At 48.1% G+C, this 10,218-nt stretch overlaps 2 protein-coding genes across 3 annotated transcripts; one reads left to right on the plus strand and one right to left on the minus strand.

Annotated features, from left to right (window-relative positions):
- LOC106813822 lies at positions 1-4,307 on the plus strand. 2 transcript variants are annotated; one of them, XR_001394514.1, is made up of 5 exons: positions 1-773; positions 1,095-1,302; positions 1,911-2,092; positions 2,785-3,921; positions 3,958-4,307. XR_001394514.1 is itself a non-coding variant. In XM_014818050.1 (4 exons), exons 1-4 carry the CDS (start codon positions 198-200, stop codon positions 3,055-3,057), a joined length of 1,239 nt encoding a protein of 412 aa, XP_014673536.1. In that variant the 5' UTR covers positions 1-197; the 3' UTR covers positions 3,058-4,307. The 2 variants fall into 2 exon arrangements, 1 of the variants encoding a protein (XP_014673536.1); XM_014818050.1 differs by having other exon boundaries at positions 2,785-4,307.
- LOC106813823 lies at positions 3,125-3,870 on the minus strand. The gene is made up of 2 exons (XM_014818051.1): positions 3,644-3,870; positions 3,125-3,475 (listed from the first exon to the last, which is right to left on the minus strand). Exons 1-2 carry the CDS (start codon positions 3,858-3,860, stop codon positions 3,144-3,146), a joined length of 549 nt encoding a protein of 182 aa, XP_014673537.1. The 5' UTR covers positions 3,861-3,870; the 3' UTR covers positions 3,125-3,143.
- Positions 4,308-10,218: the final 5,911 nt, after the last annotated feature.

The following is a 10,218-nucleotide window of genomic DNA, read 5'->3' on the forward strand; positions in this document are numbered from 1 at the left end:
TGACAAATCCGGAGATATCGGTTCAAACGTACAATGTGGTTTTATCAATTTACACGACATTGTTATGATCTGTGAACCGAAACAAAGGGCTATGTTTTCCCTAAGCCCTCTATCGCAGCGCACGCAAACAACTAGCGAGGTTCGCCAGGGATTTTCAAAATAAAATTTCTCGCGAGATCTCATCTTTACTATTCAACATGGCGCCGAAGCGTAAACTTTCCATGCCAACAGCTCCAATTAGAATCGACAAACGCCGTAAAAGACCTTCGACTGTTCGTAAAATGACGAGGGCACAAGTTCAGGAAGTTCGTGGTAAGCTGGAAGAAATTGAAAGAACTGAACTTGTTGCAAACGTCAACGAGGCAGTGGAAAGTGAATTGCACATGGAGATTGGCCACCGAAAATTGTTCCTGCAAAGCCTTCACAGCAACGGATTCTTTGCTGTGCTCGTTGGAAATTTGTTTACCCTGTTCATGGAATTGTATGGAAGCTCATTTTCTAACAGGCCTATAGACAGCTACGTGGCGTTTCAGTTGGTGTGGCTGAATACGGTATCGTACGCGTTTAGCGATATCGATGTCATCAAGTTAGGGCCCGGTGCCGGCAGTACTAGTACTAGTACCAGTGACACGGACGCGATGCATAAATCTCTCATGCGCGAACAGTGGCAAAGGGCCGTGGCGTCGTTTCCAGTGGCTGATAGCACCAGTGACGACAGTACTAACGACGTTAGACAAGTTGGACACGCTATCGCTTCAGCAGTCTTCCGCAAGGTAAGAGTCTACTACTCGTTAGCATTGGTTGAACAGAAAGTAAAGTACCGTACTACTAGTAATACTAATAGTATTAGTAATGCTGCAAACGCTTTGTTAAAGAATTAAAATGAGTTGTTGGTAATAACGGGGTTAAATTATGTAATTTGCCGCAACAGCTTCAATACAACATACAATGGAAACTTCACAAAAACCATGCAGCAATAAATTATGGGAATTATTGCTGTTATTTAAAGAAAATGCAACATGCAATATTACCCTAAAATGGAACATCTAGCTGTAAGTAAAATATAATCTATTCACTTATTCCTTGCATTGCAGGCCAGCGAATGGTTGATAAAAATCAAGTCGTCTACAGAGGAATCGCTCGCTACAGTCGAGTCTCTCCATGAGGAGTCAGAGTACGCGCTTCTCGCTATAGCTGGTGGCTGTGTGAACCTAGTAAAGCGCGTAGTGACAAGAAGACAGCTTTCTAAGTCAGCAAGGCAGAGAAGGGAAGGCAATGCATTGCTGATACTGATAACAACCTGTAAGTACTAGTGATCAGTTAAAAAAATACACGGGTGCTCGGGACGATTTAGCCCCCGAAATTCCAAAAAGAGCCCCGGAAATGCACAAAAGAGCCCCGTAAATTTGCATAGAGTTCAATACAAACAAAACAAAAATTTTAGAGTACTAGTTTCATGCATGCGAGCTTGAAAAGTAAATTTTTATTTTTCCCCTGCTAGTGATACAGCATAGCTTATAAATATGCTGTATTTCATTCATGTAGATGCATAAGAAATAAATAAATGAACAACTGCCTAAACAATACAGGCACATTTTTCTAACATTTGTATCTAAGCCATAAAATTATTACGGCTGTAATTTTGCGTTGTGTTAAACACTGTTATCATGGCTGTTACCAGATGTTGCAACACTTATCTTTAATAATACATTACATTTTCAATCTTGTAAACATGTAGCAACATAAATATTAAACAATGCTACAATGATACAATGATACAGAAAGCAAAAGATTAGACTTTGCAACACTTAACAACATACCGGCTTGTTTTGCCGATGATGGGAAAAGTGAGGAGCATAACAACAATATCAAAGTTTTGCCAACTTGACTAAAGCCTTGCTCTTATTCAGGTGTCCGTACAACAGAGCAGAAACGAAGAGTTCCCATGCCAACACCACTAAGAATACGTGACAGGGGTGGCTTGCTCGTTCCGCAGCGCGTATTTTTACTGTGGCTGAGAAACCTGGACCGCGCAATTAGAACAATCGCGTCGGAAAGCGGAATCGCACTCTACGGGAAGAATATTATAAAGGTTTGTACTACAATTGCTACAGTAATTATAAGCAAATCTACATAGAGCAGTGTTAATTATTACACCAGCTCCATTATTTCTAAACATCGCCACGTGGGCGCATCTCCACGTAGCCGCATCACCACGTGGCTGCGGCGCCACGTAGCCGCATCGCCACGTGGGCGCGTCTCCACGTAGCCGCATCACCACGTGGGCGCGGCGCCACGTGGGCGCGTCTCCACGTGGGCGCGTCGCCACGTAGCCGCATCACCACGTGGGCGCGTAGCCGCATCGCCGCATCACCACGTGGGCGGCGGCGTCACCTAGCGCATCACCACATGGTCGCGTCGCCCACGTAGCTGCATCACCACGTGGGCGCGGCGTCACCTAGCCGCATCACCACATGGTCGCGTCGCCACGTAGCTGCATCACCACGTGGGCGCGGCGTCACGTAGTCCGCATCACCACGTAGACGGCGTCGCCACCTTAGCTGCTCACCACGTGGGGCGCTGCGTCACCTAGCGCATCACGCACGTGGGCGCGTCGCCACGTAGCCGCATCACCACGTGGGCGCGTCGCCACGTAGCCGCATCACGTGGGCGTGTCGCCACGTAGCCATTCGGAAAGGCCTTGGAATCAAGGGTTCTGGAAAATAGGTGTTGTACCTGTATAATAATTCCTCTGATGCAATGCTGCTTTACCTATTCTTACAGATCACCTCTCAACAAGTGAATGCCATGGATCACCTTCGTGACATATTTGGAGAGGCTGCGCGTTATGCATGCACCATGGCCAAGTGCAACGCAACTAACTCAACCATTAGCACTCTTCACCGCATGTGGCAAACAAAGATAGTCAACGCCCGAGTGAACGAGTGCATGATTTCTCATCAGTTGGGTGTAGCGGAACAGCAGGGAAACCCGATGATGAAAGGAGGCTTGACCTTGCGCGATGAACTTTACTGCTTGGCTAAAAAGCAACTGTAAACTTTCTGCATGGCATTTACAATAGGATCTACTAATAGAACCCGAAATTACAGTTTATGATGCATGATATCGGTCAACGTGTTTATTCAACCATCATAGTGATGGAATAACGGTACGTCTCGGTATCCCTCTATACTAGGGTGTTTTGTCTCATCTTGTATAATAATACTTTTTCTAGATGTCTGGTAGCTTATAGATGTGAGTTTACCACCTGTGTAAGCTTTAAGCCTTGAGAAAAGACTTTCCACTGCGCTGCCGTTGATGCGTAGCGGGGAAATGAAATGTTTATCGCCATGCCTACTCAAGAAATCAGCACAGACACCCTGGAATCCAGACACTGTAATTCTGAGCAAATCCCACGTCTGCCATGCCAGAAATCGTCTCTCTCTTGGGGAGTTAGGTTGGAAGTCGCTCATGTCTGAAGGTAGCAATTAAGAATTAGGTTAATTATACGTAAAGAGATTACAGTTCCAGTATACATCATTACCTTCATACAGAGGTGATATGCACACCTGTAAAGCTTTTTCATTAACAGAATTTAATACGTTACACTTGCTTTGTATGGAACATTAGTTGCATGCATTACCTTCCAATTCTTTAGCCCAGTTTTCGAAGTAGCGATATCCCTCCAAGATGTTGTGCAGAACGTGTTGATTTTGAGCAGTCACTCTGTGATGTGACAATAAACCGCGCTCAAACATTAGGTTGCATGCTGCCAAATAGCCATGCGTAGCCATCACGGATTTGCTCTCGCGAGGTATGGCCGTCGGCTCGTCTGGTTGCGCATAGCTCTCCAACTCCATAAGCACATGTTCTTGCTGTAAATCAATTTTTGCAGATCAGGATATAAGTCATTAGATTGATGTTAATAGAAGTTATTGAATGTCATTGAAGTTATAGTTAAAATGTATTCGCACTGCACCGCATGAATGCGAACGACGTGTAAGAGATGTGCTGGGATACACAAAGTGCTTGCATAGTAATGTTTACTGTTACAATATAATATTTAACACTATACGGCCAAACTAAAAAAAAGGTGATTCCGGTCGACCGACCGTCCCTCGATTATTAAGGCCGACCCTAAAATTTTTCCATCAAAAAAATAAAAAATTTATAGAATTTTTTTGTAATTTGAAATCTGACAGACAAAACATAAGATTTTTTACTACAAACACGTTCTGGACTTGCTTACTAACTTACCCCTACCTATAAACGACTTTATAGCATGCATTAGAGGGATATTAAGAACCAACAAAAAATAAATAAAAATAGAAATCCCTACCTACTTTTGTTTTTGATGCAATAGGAAACACACCTATTTTTTGGTTTGGCCTGAGAAATACGCATTTTCTGAATATTGGTATATATATATGGTATCTATAGGTACCATGCTGAAGCGTAATAAAANACATCAATAAACAAGGGAAATTTGTCATTTACTAGCCTTATAATACCTACGATTTACTACGCGTAACTCATCCAACTTAAGCTCAAATCGGACACAGTACATTCGCCTAGCATCGTGCAAAATCGTTTAATCGTATACACCCGCAATCCGGAGATACAGACTAAAACGTACGACACGATTCTCCATTCTTTGGCCATGTCTTGCGTGTAAGATTCCTTCGATCGACTGTACGCACCTCGCCTTATCCCGGTCCATGCTTTGATTGTGGTCAAATTTGCACCAGCACCATCACAAACTATGCAGGCGGTGTGAAACATATTGGCCTCGAATAGCCTCATGGTTTCTGCAAGGCATCCTGTCAAAAATTTGTGCTCGATGGAAGATTCTGTAGCGAAGTAGGGGCCAATGACGTCGTAGGATGAAGACAGATCTCTCCAAAGAAACTGCAGGACAGACTGCGCTGGTGCTATACGCTTCTTTTGTTCCAGTGTTTCATAAACGTCATGTAAGGTGCTGAGATCGTCTGGTGTTAGCGCGACGCCGTACATTTGGAGATTCTTACTGTTCCACATTACCTTACCGATGACGCGCACTTCATCGAGAATCAGGACGCCCTCACCCTTAGGTTCTTCTTGACCTTCAGAAACCTTCTGCTGTTTGAAGGTGTGGTAGTAAGCGGCTGCAGCGTGCATGTTTTTTTCTGACAGCCCGCTGACCTCGAGGGCTGCTTCCATCTGTCTTTGCAGACTTCGAACACAAGGTAGCTGCAGAATTTGCAGTTTGGCAAGAGCCTTGTAGGCTGCCGGACTTCTGGAGAAGATCGCCAATGCTGCAAAAACAATTTAAAATTTGCTGTAACGAAGATGATAGGTTAGTGCAAGGGTGTCATTTTACGAGCAACTACTATTGAGCATGCCAAAACAAAACTGATTTCAGAATTTTAATATGTTTAACTGATACCTTCACGACTGGGTCAAGAAATTGTTACGGGTTTAATGCAGAGATCCTTTTCGGCAATTAAGCAGTGAATTGTTGTCGGGATATCTAAAGACAAACTCAAGATCACTCCAAATTGTTAAACTCTGAGTCCTGATATGAAAGTTTTATATCAGGAGTTTAACAATTTTGAGTGATCTTTAATTTTGAAAAATGAATAAATAATAATAATACAATAAATTGAAACATACCCATTCTGTATGTAACCGTAGACCATACATTGGACTTGTTTCCACTTCCTAAATATGAAAAGTTAGACATTAATTAACCATAATACAAACAGGCACCTGCATGAATTTTAATTAGCAACAATAATTCAACATGTCTGAAGCAGTTAGTTACTATGAAACTAGTCTGTAGTCCACGTAAGTGAATTTTGCTATTCATTCTTTTTAGGAGTATACTTACTATTCCTCGCTTGATCTTTCTCCCAAGCATCTCTCATTGAATCAGCAACTTGTCTGCCTGCTTCTTGCTCACTGTTGGTTAGTAGCTCTTTGAAAGCCCTTTGACCCTGCTTACTCTTTGAAATGAATTCGACAGCACGACTCATGTCAGCACTTTGGTCATGGTTGAGTTGCACTGATAGTGCCTCGAACTTTTGCTGGTATCGCTTTAAACGTTTTTCAACTGCACGAGTTTTGTGCATTCTTTTGGCTGATCTTATTTTTTGGCTCTTAGGTGAGAGTAAAGATATGGGGTAGTGAGATGATGGCTGTAAACGTTTTTTGTGTGCTGATTCTGTGATTTTTGAAGCTTTAGCACTTTTTCTTTTCATATTTCGCATCATTTGCTGGCATTTTGTACAGATTTCGCGTTTTCTTCTGTCTGATACATTGATGAACACTAGACAGGCTTTGGATCTGTAGTGTACGTATGGTACTTCTGAACGTATGCACTTTGGCGTGTATCGTAAATTGGCAGTCGCTGACCTGTATTGGACTTCATCTATGCCGAAACATGGGGTGTAGATACGAAGCTTTTGTAGCATGCCTTCAAAGATATCACGGTGGTCAGTTTCTGTTGATGAACACTTTTGCTCCTCGACAATTTCTTCCATAATACGCACTTGCAGTTTTCCTTCCTCATGCACCAACAAATTTACTGCACTTATTGGCCCTCCCTTACTCTCTGGTACGTGCGAGTTCTGTGGATACACTCGGAGCCACCATCCCGATTCAATATCATACAACTCCGACGTGTTAAAACTGCAGCCATGCTTAAGCGCGTAAGTATTCACATGGTCTACGTAAGTGCCGAATATTGATGGAGCTATTTTTTGTCGCTTACTGGCAGGCGTACTGTATGCGTGTTCTTTTGAGATAGCTTTCCTTTTTTCGGCAAGCCTTGGTGATCGCCTGGGCGATAGTACTTGCCGGTGTCACGGTCTGAGATTACCCCCAGTCTGAAATTACCCCTAGCACCTCGCGCGCATGCGTGACGCATGCGCAGTAGCGCTGGATAATGAGACTGCCGCGGCCACAGTCTGAGATTAGTCTGGCAGTAGGAGGGTAAATTCAGACTGGGGTGGTAAAATCTGCAGACCCCGGCTGTCACGGTCTCGAGACTTACCCGCCCCCCCGTCTGAAAATGGTAACCGGCCTGGAAAATTATACTCCTGTGTTGCCATCAGTGGTAAGTTCAGACTGGGTACCCCGCGTGCGTTCCAGACCGGTGTCCAGACGTGTCTGAGGATTAACCCCAGTGACTGAAATTACCTCCTGCAAGATTAGTACGTGCCTGCTGTGCCCATAGGGGGTAATTCCAGACTGGCGGCTAATCTCAGACCGGCTGTTCAGCGGGTCCTGAGATTACCGCCCCAGTCTGAAATTCCCGCTGCAAATATATCCTGTCGTCGCCCGCATGAGGTGGTAATTGCAGACTGGGGTATATCTCAGCACCGGTCTGGAATTGTTCGCGGCAACATTATTTATTTAACGCCCGGCTGCCCATGGACGGGTTTAGGAGGAGGAGGGAGAGGAGGAGGGAGGAAGTTTAGTGGGTAGGAGGAGGGAGGAGGAGGAGAGAACGGTGATCGGAGGAGGGAGGGACGAGAGTGGAGGAGAGAGCGGAGGAGGAGGCCGCCGAGGGAGGAGGAGAGAAGGAGGGGGCAGGGGAGAAGGATGGATGGAGTCGGGACGATGCGGAGAAGGTGTTGCGTCGGTGAGCGGGAGGGGGAGGGCGGGAGAAGGGTGTATCGAGTAGGGGGGAGGAGACGGCCGGAGAAGGTGATAGGACGATCGGAGATGAGTGGGTGGGAGTGGGGAGGAGGAGTCAGGGGCGCAGGAGAGGAGTAGGAGGAGGAGGAGGAGGAGAGAAGCGTGATGCAGTAGGGGAGAAAAAAGGGGAGAACCAGGAGGCGAAGGAGGAGAGGAGGAAGAGGAGGGCAGAAATAGTCGTGATGGGACGTAGATCGGCGGGAATGAGTGAGCGAGGGCAGGAGGGGGGAGAACGAACAGGGAGGAAGCGTGCGGTACGGAGGGAGGAAGAGGCAGGAGAGAAGTTTATGGAGTAGGGGAAGGAGGCGAGGCTTACGTAGGTAGAGGGGAGGGGAGAAAGGGAGGCGGGGAAAAAGGGGGGAGGAAAGGTGATGGAGGAGGAGGCGGAGGGAAGGGGAGAAGGGTGATGGAGGAGGAGTAGGGGCAGGAGGGGAGGAGGGAGGAAGGGAGGAGGAATAAGCAGGAGCGGGAGAGAGGTGATGGAGTGAAGGGGGAGCGGAGGCAGGAGGCGGGAGAAGCGAGGGGAGAATGCTGCGTGAGAAGGAGGAGAAGCTGGTGGGAGAACGAAGGAAGCTACGGCCAGGATTCTTCCGCCTCCTCCTTCTCCACCTAAGCTCTCCGCTTGCTCCCCTCCTCTTCTCCACCAGCCTTCCTCCCCTCCTCCTTCTCCAGGCCCACCTTCTCCCCCTTCTCCCCCACCTGCCTTCTCCACAGCTTCTCCCTTCTCCCCTCGCTCCTCCCCCAGCCTCCGCTTTCTCCCCTCCTTCTCCCGCTTTTCGGCTCCTTCTCCACCACTGGCTCCTCCCCCCTCCTTCTCGTCCCAGCATCTCCGCCCTCCTCCCACCACCTTCTCCCTTCTTCCCTCCTTCCTTCTCCAGCGCCAGCTTCATCCCGCTCGCATCTCCACCACCGCGCTCCGCTCTCTTCTCCCCTCCTCTCTCCACCAGCCGTTCTCCCCTCCTCCTTCTCCAACACCGTTCTCCCCTGCCTCCTTCTCCACCACTTCTCCCCCTCCTCTTCTCCCACCACCTTCTTCCTTCTCCCCCTTCCCTTCTCCACGCAGGCTTCTCCCTTCCTCGGCTTCCCACCAACCTTCTCCTTCTCCCCTTCGTCCTTCTCCTCCAACCAGCTTCTCCCTCTCCTCCTTCTCCACCAGCTTCTCCCCTCGCGCCCTGTCTCCGACCAGCCGGGGGGCCCTTCTCCCTTCTCCCGCTCCTTCCACCTTCTCCACCAGCTTCTTCCCCCCTCCTCCACCAGCCTTCCCCTTTCCCCTTCGGACCCCTCCTCCTCACCCCTCCTTCATCCCTTCTCTCGTTCTCAGCCCCTCCTCATCCACACAGCCTCCGCTTCCTCGCCCCTCCTTGCTCTCCTCCCATCCTTCTGCCACGCGAAGCCTTCTCTCCTCCTGCGCCCCTCACCACCTTCTCCCTTCTCCCCCTCCTCCACACCTTCTTCCTTCTCCCCCTCCCCTTCTCCGACCAGCTTCTCCCCCGCCTCCTTCTCTACCCCACCGTTCCCCCTTTCTCCCCCTCCTCCTTCTCCAGCCAGCTCTCCCGCCCTCTCTCCACCAGCTTCTCTGCTTCTGCCCCCTCTCCACCAGCTCCTTCTCCCCCTCCTTCTCCCTTTTCTCCTTCTCCAGCCAGCTTCTCGCCCTCCTCCCTTCCGCCACCAGCTTCTCACGCCCTCCATCCACCACCTCTCTTCTCCCCCTCCTCCTTCTCCCACCAGCTTCCTCCACCCTTCCTCCTTTCTCCACACCTTCTCCTTCTCCCCTCCTTCCTTCTCCACGCAGCTTCCCCCTCTCCTCTCACCACTCTTCCTTTCTCCCCTTCCTCCATCTCCCATCATCGCAGCTTCTTCCCCTCCTCCTTCTCCACCTACCTCCCCTTCTCCCCCTTCCTCCTTCTCCACCGCAGCGTTCTCCCTTCTGCCCTTCCTCATTCGCTATGCCATCATTTTGACATCGGGTCATACGGCCGCCGTCGGCCGTATAGGTGCCACCTCCGTGTTGGAGAGAGCAATAATAAACCTGCTTCTGTCCGTTCATTTTTGACGCAAATGGTTTAATACAAGCGACCCTGTTTGCTACAACAAAATGCGCTAAGACCTGACCTGCTGTGATGGTGGCAGTGCTCAGTTAACCAATGCGTAATTCTTTGCCTACTGCGCTTTACACCCAGCACCTCGTGCGCATTGCGCTGGGGCATGCGCAGTAGGCGCTAGGCGTAATCTGTCCAGGACTGGGGTAATCCTCAGACCGTGACACCGGCTTCTGACGCACGACTAGCAAGTAGCCCTTATCCGGGAGTACGAACGCTGCCATGACCAATTTTCAATGAATGTTAACTAAATTAAGATATAAAGTTTAACATCTAATAACAACTGTAAATAGTATCTCCACAAAGCAAGATTGCTATCAGATAGTACAATGAGTATGATAAAGTGTTACTCTATAGGCTACTTACAACGAACAGCAGAAGCTTGTTTACAACATCGTAGGGCCATAGCAACAGTTTGTCATGCAACATTTAAATTTCA

This window comes from Priapulus caudatus, unplaced genomic scaffold, assembly GCF_000485595.1.
Source record: "Priapulus caudatus unplaced genomic scaffold, Priapulus_caudatus-5.0.1 Scaffold830, whole genome shotgun sequence".
In the NCBI taxonomy this organism is placed as follows: Eukaryota; Metazoa; Priapulida; class Priapulimorpha; order Priapulimorphida; family Priapulidae; genus Priapulus; species Priapulus caudatus.

Coding starts and splice junctions, on each gene's coding strand:
- LOC106813823 (XM_014818051.1), bottom strand. CDS start 3,860: ATGGAGTTGGAGAGCTATGCGCAACCAGACGAGCCGACGGCCATACCT. Junction 3,476..3,643: donor CTGGGCTAAAGAATTGGAAG/GTAATGCATGCA, acceptor TGCTACCTTCAG/ACATGAGCGACTTCCAACCT.
- LOC106813822 (XM_014818050.1), top strand. CDS start 198: ATGGCGCCGAAGCGTAAACTTTCCATGCCAACAGCTCCAATTAGAATC. Junction 774..1,094: donor CTTCAGCAGTCTTCCGCAAG/GTAAGAGTCTAC, acceptor CTTGCATTGCAG/GCCAGCGAATGGTTGATAAA. Junction 1,303..1,910: donor GCTGATACTGATAACAACCT/GTAAGTACTAGT, acceptor GCTCTTATTCAG/GTGTCCGTACAACAGAGCAG.